Genomic DNA, 19120 nt, shown 5'->3' on the forward strand with positions numbered 1-19120 from the left:
GCCATTTTTTATTTCAAAAATATCTAAATAAGGGAAACAGAGAAGGAAATCCTGAAAAAATGCCTGAGGTAAACACTTTTTTTTTTAACAAAAATTGAAAAATTGAGCGTCATTTGAACTTAAATTCGTAATGTAAATTTTAAGAAATGAAGACTTCACTCAAGAAGTTTGGGAAATACTTTTTTCAGTCTAAAGTTACTTTTTCTATTAACTCTTTCAAACAAATTTACTATCTGAAATAAAAAGTTTAAAAAAAAGCAGTGAGGAGAAGCATTTCAAAAATATTTTGTTATCTTAAATTGGGCGCCATTTTTTAAATATGATGTTTTCTAAAAGAAAAAATATAATGAATTATAAATTTTATTCATATTAACGTTACTACAAAGTTAGTAACTTGTGACTCTCAAACATCTTTAATAAAAAGCATTCAATAAAAAAATTATAGCACGTTGGGCGCCATTTTGAAATAAAAAGTTGAATCCAGGAATAATATTTATTGAATGTTGACTTTCAAGTCCCAGAAACTATATTATTTAGTAACCTTTAAATCCTACCCTGTGATCCAGTTTCACTGAAAAAAATTTTTTTAGCAGAAATCTTAAAACGGATTATTTAAATAGAAACGAAACTTCTTTTCGAGGAGTTCAAACTTGATTTCCCATTCCGCTAGATCGATGTAAATTGGGACACGAACAGGTAGAACAAAAAAATTGGGAGTACTTTGTAATCAGAACTTATAATTCGTTAAAAAAAAAATATTATTGCGCGTTGGGCGCCATTTTGCATGTATAAAAATAATAAATTTTAATTTTTATGCTAGAGTAAAAGTTTCAGTTACGAAAACCTGTGGGAAATATTTTGTGATTTTTGACATTCAAGTACTAGCATTTTTTGCTTATACGTTGGGCGCCATTTTCACGAGAAAAATATTTTGAAAGGATTTTTTATGCAGAAATAACTTTAGAAACTTGAAGTTAAATTTCTTTCTTTCTAAACCGTCTGACTTGAAAAAAAAAAAAATCAACAAAATTTTCTAACTTTCTTAAGGAAATTTTGAATAAATTCAAAACTTACCGGATCTAAGTCGGAATCCCATATATCCTTGAGGTCACCGTCGTAAAACGGCTCCATACTGATGATATCCAGCGTGAAGGCCGTGTTGTTAAAAATGGTGCTTGTTGCCGAAAAAAAAATTAACGCGCTTTTTTTATTGATTTTTTTTTTTTTCAAATCACGTAAAAGGATATAAATCAAACAAAACACTTATCACAATTCTTTTTTTAATTATTTATAAAATTTCACTTTTTTTGATAGAATAGAAAATAATTATTTTTGTATCAACAAAAAATGTAAGAATAACAAAAAAAATGTTTTTAATACATTCGCAAGAGAAACACTTTTTCTAATCTTGAATAAAAAAAATTGTAATCTTATTTTCTTTTTAAGTAGAAGTGTAATTATAATTATGTCACAATTAAAAAAATATATATAAAATTATAAAAAAAAATTTAGTCACTGTTTTTTTTTTTTTTTGTCGTGATATATTTTATCTGTGCTTTTTGTCAATGTGTAGGGTCAAAGCACAAGTTTAATAAAAAAATGCAACAGGTTGGTGATATGATGAATAGGATGCGGTTTAAACACGATTTAATTTTAATCTTTTAATTAATAGTTAATTTTCTTGGAAAAAAGAATCTTTTAGATACTTTTTTTTCTTAGTTGAAATAATTGCTTGATGCATTTAGTTAGACACACGGAAGTACCTAGTAGAAAGGTTCAAAATAGCTAGTTTGTTCTGATTAGAAATTCAATAAAAAAAAACTTGTTGCACAAAACACTTGTTGCTTCTAGGTAACTGTAGGTTATATTTTTGTTTATTTGCTGAGTTATTGGTTGATTGCTCCTCCGGAATTTCCCTTACAAAGGCACGTTTTATAACACCACAGTGATTGATGATAATTTAAAAAATAAATGCACTTTAATCAGTTTGAAAACGATTGAAAAAAAAACTGATATTTTTAACAGAAATTATAACAAAATTTGAACTGTCCGGAGAAATTTTTGGAGCAGCGATAAACAGAAAAACACTGTTATATGGAGTTAAGACCCGGACAAGAATACAAAATAGCTGTAAACAGGCAATAAAATGATGACCAACCAACGAAGAAGTACAACAAACTATTATACGAGGTAAAAGTATCTCAAAGTCAGTGAGTTAGGTTATAGAGATTGTGTATAGTGGATAGACTGCCTGACTGGTCTCTCGACGTTGTTTTCGACGACAAAAACGTTGTTAGCGGTACGTATGCTCTCTGTGAAATGGACGCAGCTAAAGTTTTCGATATTTTTCTGCACTCTACTTCTCTACAACATACACTTACACGTTCATACACTGTTATACACGATATAATGACGGCATTCCATTCGTTTGATGTGTGTATCTGTGTGTATAGAGTGTATAAATGGATCTCTTTTACTGTGATTGAGTAAGTGTGTGTCTGTGTAATTGGGGGGACATTTTGGATTCCTCTTTCCTTTGGTTTGTGTCTTTGGCCCTGTTGCTGCTCTATGTTTGGTTGTTTCCCGTTCCCGTCTTTTGCAGTATTTCGAAAGGTGGTTTTTTGGTAAGTGTATATTATTGTACCGAGAAGTGAATGGGAATTTTTATTTTCTTTCTTTTGTATGTGTGGATTATTGAGGAGCGGAGCGAATCCGGTTCACAGTGTGTGTGTATCTGTGTATATCACATTGTTATATTGTTGGTTACGGTTTGCTTGGTAATAATATCTACGAAAAAATTCTACTCTCTTTCTCTTTGAACCTTACGAGTTTTACAAGAAGAACGTGTGTGAAATGTTTCTTTAGGTTTTTTCCGTGTTGTTGTTGTTTTTACATTATAAAACATAAAAAAAAAGATGAAAACGGAGATTTACAGGTGGTATAAGAGAGGAGGTAAATCAAGTAACAAGTGGTTGAGACAGTATGGAAGAAAAAGTACCTACTCGTAGGTATTTGTGTGATGAACGAAGTCGCTCGCTATTGAAGTGAAGACGAGGAGATAGAGATAGATAGGTGAACGACTCAACAAGTTGCACGCATTGACAAACACACTCTCTTCTTCTTGTTTTTTTTTTTCTTACACGCAAGTGAATGGTAGTGTAAATGAAAAAAATAAGAACATTAAACAACAAAAAGTTAAAAGAAATAGGTACACACAAGAAGATAGAAAAAAAAAGAATTAAATTAGGGAAACTAGTCAAAAGAGAGAGAGAATGAAATCGCGCGCACATGACTAGAATATGGAATGAGGTCTAAATGGGGGGTGGTTTTTTTAATGGAATCATGAAGGGTGTGTTCGGTTTTGCGTGTGTTTATTTTTTTTTTTTAAATGTGCGTTCCGTTAAATAAGATTGGAGCCGGTTTGTTATAATTTTTTGTTGTAGTAGGTATTAACTCATTACATCACATTCATTCCATATTGACATCAGAGAAAATTTCCCTTCCAGAGAGTAGTGGTTTTTGTTTGTTAGGTGTTTTTTCGTAATGCTTACTTCAAAGTTCTTACAGGTTTTGAGGTGTGATTATGACATATTTGGATAAGGTACTCGTATGTAGGCAGTTAGGCTAAGTGGCGATGTTTTTTTTGCAGGGTTTAACGTCTGAGGTAAATTTTTTGGGACATCACTGAAGAATTTTAGAACCTTAAAGAAAGGTTTTGAAAATTTTTTGATTGGATACGCTTATAAACAGTTAGTGTTGATTAAAATTTAAACAAATTTTCTTCAAGCTAATTTCCTTATTAATCCAGTCAAATAAGGGTTTAACCTCGGAATGAATGTTAGTAGAAATTTTTTTTGCTCAATATCTTCCTTTTGCCATTCTATAATATATCTCAAAAGTCTAGAAAAATCTCATGTCCGCTTGTCGCGATTTCAAGGTCAAATCGCGAAATGGAGATTTTCAAAATTAGCAAAAATAGGCTATGGTATTATATACACATATGATACATGATTTCAATGTATTTTTTAATGCTGATTCCAAAAAATCTAAAGTCAAGAAAATCTGACGCCTCTGGAAAAAGTTATACCTGTTTTTCATCTGTCAACTCATATTATTATAATAGTTGCAAACTTACTGCCGAAAAACCCTTAAAAGTTATGGTAGATGAACCAAATTTTGCATGAAGATTTAAGAATCCATCATTATTAAAAATCAAAACAATCCATTACAAAAAGTATATATACCTACGAAATAATGGTATTTTTTGATGGAGGGGCAAATTTCTGGATATGCACTAAAGAAGATTCTTGTTCATCTTAGGAATAAGTGCTAATAGGCTATTTTTTTCATTTTTATCTTTGTTTGGATATTCTTTAACTACCCTCAAAAATCTAAAAAAATCTCATTTCCGCAAGTCCTAATTTTCCAGGTTAAACTAAAGTTAGGTGAAGATTTAAAAAAATAATAAGAAAACTTTAGATTCTTATATGTATACCAACATAACCCATATGATTTCAAGGTATTTTTTAACGCCGATTCAAACAAAATCCATAAACAAATCAATCTGACAATCCCTGAAAAGCAATGCACCTCATTTATGTTGATCTAACACAAATATCTGAAGTGTAGTTTTTCAATTTTTTTAAAATCTGCATCTTATCGTCAAGCCAGGAAAATTAGGACTTGCGGACATGAGATTTTTTTAGATTTTTGAAATAAGTTATAGAATATCCAAACAAACATAGAAACAAAAAATATAGCCTATTAGCACTTATTCCTAAGATGAACAAGAATCTTCTTTAGTGCATATCCAGAAATTTGCCCCTCCATCAAAAAATACCATTATTTCGTAGGTATATATACTTTTTGTAATGGATTGTTTTGATTTTTAATAATGATGGATTCTTAAATCTTCATGCAAAATTTGGTTCATCTACCATAACTTTTAAGGGTTTTTCGGCAGTAAGTTTGCAACTATTATAATAATATGAGTTGACAGATGAAAAACAGGTATAACTTTTTCCAGAGGCGTCAGATTTTCTTGACTTTAGATTTTTTGGAATCAGCATTAAAAAATACATTGAAATCATGTATCATATGTGTATATAATACCATAGCCTATTTTTGCTAATTTTGAAAATCTCCATTTCGCGATTTGACCTTGAAATCGCGACAAGCGGACATGAGATTTTTCTAGACTTTTGAGATATGTTATAGAATGGCAAAAGGAAGATATTGAGCAAAAAAAATTTCTACTAACATTCATTCCGAGATTTACCCCTTTTTTCTCCTTATTTTACTGTATTATATTTTAAATTTTTTTTTTCCTCTTGAAAATGGCGCCCAACGTTAGTAGAAATATAAAACATTATTTACAAATTTATCCTGAGTTGAACAAATAAGGTGAGATATACTTCTTCGTAACAATAGGTACTCTGTTAGACTTTACCAATTCCATCTTTGTAATTTTTTTCAAGTAGAAAATGGCGCCCAACATTTAATTAAATTTTACTGATCGCATTTAATTTAGGTTATTGATTGCTGTTGTAACCAGTATGTATTGATTAAATTAAAAAAAATTATTTCCTTTAAGCTGCTTTTCTTATTTAACCCCTCATAAAAATAACGCCCAACGTTAATAGAAGTATTAATTCATATTCACAAATTAATCCTGGGTCCGAAAAATAAGGTTAGATATACTCGTTCGTTACTAAAGGTACTCTGTAAGACCTTATCAAATCCTCGGAAAAAGCAGTACCGGTAAAAGAAAATCACTCGGAGGCTGGATTTGAACCCAGAACCTCGGGCGTGTCAGTCCATCACCGTGTCAATTACCATATTTCTTCTTGGAAGTAGAAATTTTACTTCTAGGTGTAAGCAAACGCATATTTGTAATTTTTTTCAAGTAGAAAGTGGCGCCCAACTTGAAATTATTTTTTGAATAAACTAATTAAATTCAGATGATAAGGTTATGGATGCTGTTATAATCGGCTAGTTATAATTAAAATTAAAAAAAAAAAACATTTCTTTGAAGCTGATTTATTTATAACTTTATTTAGAGTCCGAACGGATAAATTTAGGTATACTTTCTCATAATAATAGGTTCTCTTTAAGACTTCATCAATTTCTTCCAACAAACAGTATCCTTTAAAAAAAACCTGTAGGTGGTCAATGCTAGGATCGAACCCAGAACTTCTGGCGTGACAGCCCTTCGCACTAACCATAAGGCTCTAGGGAAATAAAGTACAAATATTTCTTCCAGGACTTAAAAATTGCATTAATTTTGTCTTTAAGTAGAAAATGGCGCCCAACGTGGGCTAATGCTAATTTAAAACTGGCTAATGCGTCGTTATTCATACACTTCACATAAACCAGCCATCTTTACGGCTGAGTTTTCAACCTTCTGATCATGGTTGATGGCTCGTGATTGTCTCTTCGCCTCCATTCTCCCCTGATGTACATTGGACCAATCATTACCCGAAGAACCTTTCTCTCAAAGAAACCCCAGAGAGTTTTGTCAACTATTCTCTATGTCCATATATTCGTCCCATACAGCCAGACTGGGATGATCAAGGTCTCCACATTAACCCTCTGTCGGCACACGGGTGCGAATTTGGCAGGACAAAAATAAAAAAATTACGATTTTTCAAAAAAGTGGTCACAATAAAGTCTCTTTATAAGGGTGAAAATATTTTTTTTTTCGGAATTGTGAATACAATATTCGAATTCCTCGGAATATTCTACATCAATTTCATACTTGATTCTCTATAAAATATTTTGACCGAAAAAAGTTCTAGCGACATGAAAGAGTATAAACCAAATTCGCACCCGTGTGCCTAACACGTAACAAAAAAGAGGTGTGTCTACAGAGGGTTAAAAATGATGGGAAATATGTCAGATATCTCTTTTCTGTTTAAACGAATATGAAATCATCGAATCAATAAATAGGCATAAGTGTCCTTATTTGCATTTCTGACCTAAATAATCCAATTTTCGTTTCAAAGTAGCGCCAAACGTAGGTAACTTAAAAATGTTTAACTGGCGCTACAAAAATTACTGTTTACAATTTTTTCTTCCACATGGAGTAAACAAAATAATTTTAATATTTTGCTTTTTGAAATGGCGCCCAATGACAGTAAAAATCAGTGTTCACAAGGAAATCGTTCAGGTTTTCGTAACTACTTCTATATATGGACCTTTTTTTAAAAGAGTTCGAATTTTCTTGTTTAATTTATTTATCTGGTACCAACTAATTGTAATTTGTTGTTATTTAGCATTTCTTTTTTAAAAATTTCGTTGATGAAAATTCGATTCGGCTAGTAAGATGTCCTCATATAACCCCGCTTTCATATCTATTTCTTTTTGTTTAGCTATTTGTTCACTAAAAAAATGGCGCCCTAATAGTACACATGAATAAAATTTTATTTTCCATATCAATCATAATTTTGCGATCCATTTATTAGATAACAGTGGTCTTATTTGTCATTGGTGTATAAGTAATTTGTCTTTTCGCTTTTGTTTTATCACCTTAGCTTAGCTTATAAAAAAAGCTACTATTTAACTTATTTCTACATAAAAGAAGACAAAAACTCCAAATTAGAATAAATAGTCTATAAATCACTGGGGCTAATGGTTAATTTTTTCAGCGATACTCCATACTAGTCTACAAGAAAAAATCTCACAAAAACAAAACAAAAAATAATCTATTATTGTATGTAAATTAAATATTCATAACGGCATTATGGTTTCTTTTAGATAATAATATTTTTTTACTCAATTAGTTGCCAATTTAAATTCAATATAATCCATTCATAGTTTTGTTGATAGTCTCTTTTTTTTACTGTTTCTTCGTATATAAAATTGACAAAGTTTCTTATGCCTTTTCTTGTCTTCTTTTAAAAACTAACAAATTTAAAGACCAAAAGAAACTATCTCACAATCTTTTCAGCCATTTTTGGGTAATTCATTATATAGAGAGTTGAAATTCGAAAAATTTGAAGTTCATTGACTTTCTTATATGGTTTTGTGAAAATCAGTATAGGAACCGTCATTATACTTGATTTAAATTTTAACGATTTTTTTTTTTGTACTTGGAGTAACTTATTTGTATGCGAAGGAGGTAAAGTGTTTAAAAACTTTTTCAGCACACTGTTTGAGAAATTTAAAATAACTAGAAAATAAAAGAAGCCCACATTACTCTCAAGTCTCTTTTTATAATAAACGCATTTTAAATTCTAAGAGAGAATCACATTAGAGAACTAGAAAAACTATTGAGAAAAGAGCACAATAATAATGTATGGTGGGAAATTCTTTTACTTGAGTTTCTCTATGTAGAATTTGATATAAGGCAGTGCATTAATGACAGATTATTGTTTCGTAAAAGTAATCCACAAATCATGCTGAATTACCAATAAAATCATTTTTATCAAAAAAACAAAACCGACTTCCATGGATCAAAACTCGCCATTAAAAAACTAACCCTATTTTAACATCTATATGAACTTAGTTTTATAATTTTCTATATAGAATTTATCATTTCCGTTCAAAAATATCATTTTTAATACATTTTGTGTAACACTAAAATGTTTAACGTGTCCCAAACTTGATCCGAATATGTCCCGAACGTGTCTGGAAAGTGTCCGGAACGTATTCCGAATGTGTCCCAAATGTGTAGTGAATGTGTCCCAAACATGTCCCGAATGTGTCCTGAATGTGTCCCAAATGTGTCCCGAATGTGTTCTGAAAGTGTCCCGAATATGTCCCAAAAGTATCCCGAATGTGTCCCAAATGTATACCAAACGTTTACTGGACGTGTCCCGAATGTGTCCTGAACGTGTCCCGAATGTGTACTGAACGTCGTGTACTGAATGTATCCCAAACGTTTACTGAACGTGTCCCGAACATGTCTCAAAAGTGTCCCGAACGTGTTCCGAATGTGTCCCAAATGTGTCCCGAATGTGCCGTAAAAACTTACAGAAGGCGCTATGAATAAACTCTTTTTTCGTACCGTGTAAACATTCGCTGTGTAAATATAGGTAAATGTCATTTTGACACATATCAAAAAGGAAATTTTTACAAAACGCCAGTAAAGAAGTATAACCTCAAAAATTTAAAATTTCCAAAAACAGCAAATTCATGCGACCCATCAAACAACTTTATTTTCATTTGAATTTTATTATTTTTACCGGCTGTTGGACAAGAATTGATGATGATGATCATGAAGATGACCAAAGACTTATCCATTACCACGATGCGACCACCGCATACACCATACTACCACCGGCCACCTTCAACAACCATCAAGGTTGCTTGTTAATCCGCTAGAAAAAAGACATAGCTAGACACTTTAAGATACTTCTTGAAAAAAGAGAGAGAGAGAGAGAGAGAGAAAACTGATTGAACGAAGAAAAAAGTAATAAATGTTATAGATATTCCAACAGAGATACATTTATACACACAAGTTAGTATGAATAGTGGCTTATTGGATAAATATAAAAAAAAAAAATTATATAAACTGTAAATCGGCAAAATTATGTCGACGAACCGAAATATGCAGAAAAGTAATAGTAGCGTCTCGTCGAGGCAGGTTCAATGAAAAGAAAAAAAAAAAAAAAATAACAAAATACTTGCAGCACTCGTGTAATAAACGGGCTTTTCAGTAGAATGAGCAAAAAGCATTTTGTGGTTGTTGGGAAATTTAACGGTTTAACGAATGGTTTCTCTCTAAACCAATGATTGGCGCGCCAGAGAGGGGTGTGAATCGGTTTGTAATGGTTTGATTTTTTTCTTTTTTTTTTAATTCTTGAAAACCTTGAGCAAAGCAATGGAATGCTTGTTAGTATATCATAGTAAATATGGTGTTCTAGTGAATGAAAGAACTTGTAAGATTAGTTTAGGTATTTTTAGAGGGATAGTATGGAATTTAAATGTGATCTTAATGAGAGGACTCCTATAAGGCTGTTATAATAAAAGTGTTATAAAAATAAGTGATGTCAACTTCCTTGCATGTTGGAAATGGTGGAATACTCATAAACAGATGATTAGTTGATCTAGTAATACAATTAACACACGATTTTCTGTTCAAGTAGATATGATGTGTTGCTTATTGTACTAGTTTTGTACTCATAAGTTGTCTATTATCTCTAAAGGAACGTAGCTATTGTAGAACAGTTTTTGTCGCTCAAGAATTTGAAATTTATTAGGTGTATTTCTTTGGATGCAAATGTAGTAGATTAATTAAAAGTAGATCGAAGAAAGTACTAAATTATAGTTTAATACAACTCATAGCTAGTCTGTCACCTCTAAAGGAATATTTTACAAGCAATTTTCAATAGAACGCAACGAAATCAATGCAATTCCCATCTTTTCGGATAGAAGAGCTTGAGTAGATCTAGTAGAAAATGTACTAGATCATCTACTCAGGAGTAGTTTACTACGTACCTTTGAATCGGGGCAGTTTTAATTATATTTAAAATAGGTATTTGAATTATGACGTCTTATCGAAACACGCTTATTGTAAACATCTATAGTTTGACAGTTGTTACCTGTCTCCAACTGCCTATTTAACTAACTCACATGACATCATGCATTCTCATAGTCGCTAAGGCATATTCTTTTAAAAATGTCAAATTTTTTCTTGTCTAAATTCAAATTTAATTCAGGTTCAATAAAACACTTACTGTTAATCCTCGTGTACAAACTACTTTTTGATGGTCGCATTCTTGTTATTCACTTGACTTTTTGAAAGAAAAGAAGAAAAAAGAAAAAAAACACGCAGACTCAAGTCTAGAAATCAAAGCAATATTATACCTATGTATTTTTGTACTAAACTGAATTTAATTGCTCATCGATTACTGGTTTTACTATATATTAAATATTTTTTTTTTTGCATTTCAATGCTAAAAACTTGCATAGGTATAAAATATTTATTTGTATGTCAAATCTAACCAGTTAGGTAGGACACTTGAAATTATAACATTTTGTGTTAGGTATATTAAATTAAAAACTTAATTTTATGTCACATGGGTTGCGTTTGGTTATGTAAGAAGTTTTGCGAGACAGATATGATTAAAATATCCTTAGTCAAGAGAGATATCATTAATAAATATGCAATTTTAGATTTATTTGACATTAATCATAGACAACATAACAAGGTTATGAACTTGTTGGGAGTATTCGATATTGAATGCAAACGAACTTCCGGAACATTCTTTTCTTGTCATGACAGAAAGGCCGGATTTGCATGATACTAGAACTGGTATGAGTTCTGACATAATCAGCACCATTTCAGATTACTACAACAAAGATTTGCATTTCAACAAAATACAAAGGCTGCAGGAAAGCGCAGCTACATTAAAATGCATTCAAACGAACTTGTACATTATTTGACAGGATTAAGGCAAAAGCTAGTGACAGTTGTGTAACCAAATTACTACCAAGTTGTCAATCGAGTTGATGCAGAATTGTAGTAGATTCTTAAACCCTTCACACAGCATTGAAGAAGTAATGTATTGTAAAGTAATGTTAAGAAAACTTGAATTTAATTCTTTTTATGTGCAGCAAAAAGAAATGTACAATTTTTTGTATAACAGTATAACAGTGCAACTCATTTTGTCTCTCTCTTATTAAAGAAAGCGAGATAACCATGCCTATTACTGAAGACGCAGATGCACTGCGGTGGGAGTGAGAGTCACTTTCACAAGATTTCGTATTACCGAAGCCGCCGGTGCGGGAGTGATAGAATGACGTTTGGCTATGTAAATGTCAACAATGACATATGTCGGTAAGGAGTTTAGTGTGTTTTCGTGGATCGATAATACAGTTCATCCCGAGGAGTTCACAGATTGAAATTTGATTCGGTTGCGGATCGAGTAGATTCCCGGGGATTGAGTCACTGCGTCTGCTGTTATAGGTATGAACGTCTGCCCTTTTGAGCATAAACATACATAAGTCTTCAGTAAGGTTTTCAGCATGATATTCCCAAGCATCCACGCCACTACTTTGATGAATCTGACATTTATTGAAAGCAAGTACAAAAGCTTTGTAAAGTATTTTTCTATTATAGTAAACGTTTTTTATTAAATAGTCTGCAGCTTTTAGGTTCTTAAATTTATAAAAAAAAAATTAATTAAGGTCGTGTGTGAATTGAGTTGAAAATATAAATTTTCAGCTGTCAAAAATGTTGAAGAAATTTTCTTAAATCATGAGGAAAATTGTTTAAATCTTCGCAGAAAAAATGGTTGAAAAAATCCTTTTTAACGCAATTCACACAAAAAATGTCTAAAATTAATTTTATTTCAAACGAAACGTCAAATTTTTGAAAAAAGTTTTATAATAAAAATTCTTTTATTGAAATGAATTCATCTGAAGTAATTTGAAATGTTTTTAACAATCGAGAATAATCCATCAAAAACACGTGTTTTCCGGTTTTTATTCGGATCCGTAGACCCAAAGCATTTGAAAAAATCGATTTAAGGTGTTCATATTGGCCTCACTCCGCCGAATCATTTTGTCATATCATTGCCAATATTCTGAACTTAAGTTGAAGTGGCCTACATTGAACCTGACCAATTTCGTTTGAGAGTTAAATTTTACCTCGAAATACATTATACTAGGTTCTTCAGGTCAGGGTTTAAACGATTTTTCAATGACGATTTTGTATTGTCGTTGTAAAATCACGTAATCATTTCACCGGAAAGTTATGTCCTTTTTCTTTTCACAAGACAAATCGTTATTCCAAAAATCGTCGAGTGTAAACCCAGATAAACCTTAAAAAGTTTCATGGTTGCCAATACCTGTTTTTAGACTTTATTTTTTTTTACTTAAAACTGACATGTAGATATGTTTTATTTATGTTTCTTCGTCATATTGATTTTATTTTCTCATAACTTTCTTTATTTGAACCTCTTACAGTTTAAAACCAAGCAATAAACACCACCATTCGCAAAAGTCTACTTCTAATTAATTGATGGTTTTGTTTTATCCATTAAATAACTTAAAATAAAAAAAAAAACTTTTATTCTTGTAAATTGTTGACAGCAGAACAAACCAGTTTCTTACACCAAATACAAAACAAAAACTCATTAAACACATCATTTAAAATCCACCTGAGGCTAACCGCGGATTGACACATATTTCTAAACAAAAAGTTATTTATCCCAAACTTTTTTTTTTCTTAACCTGAGAGTGTAATCTGACGCATGTCACAGAGATATTATAATAGCCACAATATTGCCAAAAAGTAGGTAGATATTCATTTAATATATTCAAACGAAGAAGGAGACAACAGAAAAAAAAAACTGTTTTCGCTGAGATTAAAACTCTTATAAGATCTCACCACAAGTCAGCTTTTAACTCAAAAAAAAAAAGTTATACATATTCGCGCATAAATTCGCCTCCGGAAAGAGATTGAAGTTTTGTTTGAGAATTGCGCATTGTTGTTTGATAAAAAAAAATACCAATCCAACAAACAACAACACAATTCAGTTTTATGATCCCTCTTTGAAAATGTGAACAGGTGAAATGGAGTGGAGGTTGCTGCTTTCAAGTTTGCAACCATATAGTCATCATCAGCGAGAGCTTATATCAGATCAACAAGAAAAAAGTATTAGCAAAATTAAGAAACACTTAAAACATTCAAGTTTGGTTTCTTTTTTACTTTTTTTTTTTTTTGGTTTGCGATTTTACGATCCCATTGGCTTTTAGAAAGGTCTAAGCTGACACTCGTGAAAATAACTGGATTTTTAAGGGGGTGTAGACACTTTGAATAAATTGCAGTGTAGGTTTTTTATATATAGATTTTAAACCTTGCTTAAAATTTTGCAATTTCATTTTATATTTTATTTCTTCTCTGAAAATCTTTAAACAAAAATGAATACCGAAAGTGAATCAATCAAAGATGTCACACTTTTAGTGGCGGCAGCCAGCTAAAACCGTATGCCCCATATATTTTAAAGTGAATGCTCACACGGTGAAACTTTTTTTATTTTATTTATTTTTGTGATGGATGATTTTTAAATTACTTTACTTTAATTTATTGTTAAGCTTAAAGACTATATAGATGGAATAAATTATAGGGGTAATTAGGTAGTTGAACCAGTTTCAGTTTTGTTTAAAAGACCTGATTTTGTATTTTAGTCTGGGAAATTTAAACGAGATGAAGGACAATACTTTAAGTGAGTAATTTATGTGCTAATGCATTTAGCTGATTTTTGTTTTTGTAGGTATATTTGTTACCTGACACAACTGGAACATTCCTTTTTATTTGCCATTGATGAAGTCGTTCAAGTGTTTATATAGATAACGTGATCGAAATTAGTTCTTTAGATTGCATTTAACATAACTTTTGGGGATTTGAGAGTTATGTACCCAATTTTGAATTGCTTAGTAATGTCAAAGTTTTATTTTGTCTGATGAGTGAATTCGTTAAAAATCAAGTCAGACAGCAAATATGATTGATGGTTACCATTTTAAAAATGTTAAACAATTTTAGTAATGTAAGCTCGAATTAAAGAAGATTTTTTGTGAACTATTTAACTTCTATAAAGCTTTACAGAAGATATAGTAGCTTTATTTTGTTTATGCACCTATAAAGCCTTATAGAAGCAAAATTTCTTAGTTGTCTCAACTTGACACATCAAATTCACAAGAAATTTGAAAGATAGACTACTTGTATGTCTGAACTTATTGTACTTGTGGAAGCAGGGTAAAAGGGATGGGCGATTGATTGAAATTGTTCTGCACTTGAGGGCGACACCTGTCGTTTACAAAATGAAGACGATTAAAACGTGCATTTGTACCCGTGAATTTTTCAAAATCAATTTAGGTATTGATTAAGTTTATAATAAATTAAAATTGATCACAACCAAATGCACCTACTTAACCATATTCAAGGTCACCTCAATTCGCATTTTATTTCCTACACAAAACCATGATCAAACCTTAACTGACATTTCGAAAATTATTTGTTTATTTACCAATTTTATTTTTCCAGAATTAGAATCCAACTGTTCAAACATACATAATAAAACCCTCGTGTTTTAGCTCTATGTTATCCAAACAAGTAGTATAGAACAGTATTTAAACGGGCTGAAATATTTTTTTTATTTCACTAACTTTTAAGTTTTATGGGACAAGTTTTGGCATTCAGAAAAAAAAATACTTTTTAGAGAATTTTATATTTAAAAAAAAAAAAAAAATATGGCGGGGAGTGAATCAAAAAACACAAAGACGTCACATAAGCCGGATCGTTTTCAAAAACAATTTGATATTTGACAGCTTCTCATTTGGTCTGTTCAGTAAGGTATTCAGTGTGAACTCTCATCTATCAACTCCTATGCTAAATTTTGACAGATCCTAAGTGATGTTCAATTAGTGTCTTAAGGCCCACCCAAATCAACGGATTTATGAAGCCACGACAATTTCGCGTTCAGGTGTAAAATTTTAGTTAATTCGTCTTTTGGGAGTTTGGAAACGAAAAACTGCCATCACTTGAAAATAAAATCAATTTAAACTAGAAGATCAACAAGGTACGACCCAGTTGTGTATTTAACTGTTTTGTGTTCTACATTTTATCTCCTTGTGGTTTATTAACACACATTATTCCCTGAAAAAAAAAAGAAATATTCCATGCAATACCTATAACTTCTGATCATTTTTTTATTTTGTATAATTTACCTGATAAATAGATGAAAATACGACATTTAACTTGAAATGCACCTGTTATAACAAAATTCGAACTTTGTTATCTAGCAGTGTTTGAGCTTTATAAAGAAAACAGAAGAAACAACAAATAATACATAGGTATAAATATTATAGACAGAATATTAAAGAAAAAAATTCAAATTTATTTACTCCTTGTGGTTGTGTTTTTACTACGATTAAGTCGATGCTAATTTTTATTAAATTTAAACATTTCGTTTTATATTCCAGACTTTTTTGATTCGGAGGTTTCCGGGTTTGAAGGTTAATTTTTTTAAAAAGAATCTGGAGTGGTTCTATGTTGTTGTTGTTCATTGTTGTTGACATGCTGTTAGCTGTCAATTTTAGTAACTCTGTGACTTATGAGAGTTCACTCTGTGACTTATGAGAGTTCTTATAACAATTGCACGAATATAGGAAGAAATTAAAAATTGTTTTTGGCTTAAGTTTCCCGTTTGTTTTGCAGCGACACATCATAAACGCTAGCAAAAATCTTTTTAAAGGCAGGACTATAATTGACAGAAGGTGTCTCAGATGCTACCGTCCTGAAGCGTCGGAAAGTGTGCGATTATATAGAATGTATTAGAATTGACTATAATTGATAGCTCGTTAATATGTTTCAACTGAACGAATGGGAAAGGAACAAAGAACAACGCTCGCAACCTATTCTGTTTGACAGATTTGCATCCATTTCGTTCAGTTCGTTATGTGCAACTTATGCGTTTGACGTTTCGGAAAGAAACTTAACGTAGGATTTTGACATAAGCTTCTTATTCCTTCCTCCAATTTTTGTACTGCCTTAAAGAAAACTTTGTAGCTAAGTTTGACAGCTGAGGGTGACAATTGTTGCGACTTCAAAAACTGAACGAAACTTTTTTATGCCTGTCTAGTTATGAAAGCCATGTTTTTATCAACAGTTTGTTGTAGACCTTAAAAAGACTTTTTTGGCTTATTTCGGTGATGTTATTGGCCCCACTTTGAAATATAATTCCTTTTCATTTTTATTACGGAGCAATAACTTGGTATTAATCAGAGATGCTTAATTTATCTTGCACCAATGAATTACCTAATTAGGGATGTACATTTGAACAGGTGTCAGATAAAAGAATGCATTCGCAATTTAATTATTTCATTTTGCTTGCAAGTTCGATGATCTGGACTTGAAGATTAACTTCTTTTAAATTGTGGAATGAGTAAAAATATTGATCCACAGCCAAGGAAAATTTCTTGCCCGTTTTAATTTTCTCTAAGATAATAATTTCACTATCAGATTCAGAGAATAGGTATAACAAAATATATAAACAGCGACATACAATTAATTGCTTCTATTAAGCTTTTTACATAGATGCTTCTGTAAAGCTGTATAGAAGCAAAATATTTAGACGAACTGTAAATATCGTATCGAATAAGTAGCTTATTATTGAATTTCGTTCCAAATCCAACCAACTTGTTTACGCTTAAAACGTTTGAAGAGAAAAAAAAAGAACAAGGTGATATATGAGTCTAGATAATTTCACATTTACATTAATTCCTTTGATCCCTAATAAAACATTTCACCTGACCTCAAAGGACACCTGTCATTATTTGCGGCGGCCAGCCGTCAGGCGCTAGATTGTTTGCAAACAATCCAACACTAATTTACCTAACCTACCTTTCTAAAAAGGAAACTCGCAACAGGTAGGAAGGTACAAGCCAAAAGGCATACTTCTATAGATCACGTTGTGATGTCTTTTTACAAATTTGTGTTATTTCAACTTGACTCGTGCTTAATTCCGAAAAAACATAAATAGAAAGCCACCAACAACAAAATCGGGACAAGGAAAAAGACGACGATATGGCACCTAATTCAATATCAATTCCAAACTTCCCCAGACACAAGACGACAACAACAATAACAACAACTCATCTCTTTGATCTGAACTCCTACTCTTCACCAAGTAACTAGCACAACCAATTTATCCCTCGTTATTAGATAATTGAGCGGAATCACTTAATGAGCTCGTTCGTACAAACAAACCTAATCTGCGCGTTCATCAGCTTTGGAATTGCTACTACCTGGAACAATAATAATATTCAGCATAATATTGCCAGGTAGTAGATGATCGTGCTACCGTGACTTTCATTCCAAAACGATTTTTTGTTGATGTTGTTGTTTGTTTAATTTAAAAATAGAAGAAAAGTCGTCGGGATGCTTTGTAGAAGGAAGTAATCCAAATGTCATTTAGGTGTAGTAAAGATAGGTACTCGTAGTCCATCTAGTACGTTTTGATGAAAGTCAATAAAATTGAAAGATATTAAAAATCAATGATGACCAAAGAAAACCGACAGGTCAAGTTAATGTAATTTGCGTTGCTGGTAAAAGTTGTCTTTTTCTGGTCCAGGGCGAGGCATAGATCTTAATTTTTAAAAAAATTGCACAAGCAAAAAAAACTGCAATGTCGATACTAAAAAAAAAATCGAGTGAAAGGTCGTCCGTCACTCACAAAAGAGGGGATTTTAAAATAAATTGCACAAGTCATCGAATTTTTTGATAAAGGGATTAATTTTGTTTTATTATCCTCTGTGTTTATTGCACGAGATCAAGTCTGTAAGACAAGGTCGTAGCTAGGAAAGTATTTGGGGAGGGAATATTTGACAATCTGCAGTAAAAAGATCGATATTGTACTAGATTATTCGGAGATGTTCCCACTATTTTCGCAAAGATACTAGCCAAGTTCTTGGGATGCGAAAGAAGTTATGAGTATTTAGTAGTGTATTTTAACACGGAACTGCCGTGTTACTTTGAAGGTAGTAGAATATTCATGAGTAGATAATAAGTAGATCTAGTACATTTAACACATGAGCTTCTACTCGAGCAAAAAAGACGTCTAGTTTGTAGTAATAGATTTCTACTCATTAGTAGGTATTCTACCATCTCCAAAGGAACGCGGCTAAAACCGTTGGTAGATTGTTGTACTAGATCATTCAATTTATCTACTCATGAGTACTTTGCTAGCTACAAAGAAACACAGCTAAAGTAGTGGTAGAGATACAAATTTTGAAGGCGCGTTCCTTTGAAGAAGGTTAGACTACTCATGAGTAAATAAAAATGATAATCTAGTACTATCAACTTCATATATGCTCTTTTACGCGAGTAGATGGATATTCTGATTTCCTGGAATGCGCGGTTCTGATAAGAATAAGAAGAATGTAAGTACTCAGACACTTTTCAGGCGTGATCTTATAGGAGTGACCTGATTTTACCGGAGCAATTCCTGACTTCCCCGGTAAACAAATGATTTTACTGGAGAACGTATCCCATATGGCTACGGCTTTGTTATGTTTTCTAACCAAACAACATGTATTCGCAACAAAAAAGGAGACAATTACAGTCTGTTGTGTTTATTTTTTGTATTTCCTTTTCTTCATCCTTTAAGCCTTT

At 31.7% G+C, this 19120-nt stretch overlaps 1 protein-coding gene across 1 annotated transcript in view; it reads right to left on the reverse strand.

Annotated features, from left to right (window-relative positions):
- Positions 1-1214, reverse strand: part of LOC129918019 (cyclic AMP response element-binding protein A) — a 98301-nt gene extending 97087 nt beyond the window's left edge. Inside the window, exon 1 of the mRNA XM_055998310.1 lies at positions 1075-1214. Coding sequence (XP_055854285.1) covers positions 1075-1131 — 57 coding nt within the window. The 5' untranslated portion in view covers positions 1132-1214. The remainder of the gene's footprint in view (positions 1-1074) is intronic.
- Between the last annotated feature and the right edge of the window lie 17906 nt (positions 1215-19120).

The sequence above is a fragment of the Episyrphus balteatus genome, chromosome 4, assembly GCF_945859705.1.
Source record: "Episyrphus balteatus chromosome 4, idEpiBalt1.1, whole genome shotgun sequence".
In the NCBI taxonomy this organism is placed as follows: domain Eukaryota; kingdom Metazoa; phylum Arthropoda; class Insecta; order Diptera; family Syrphidae; genus Episyrphus; species Episyrphus balteatus.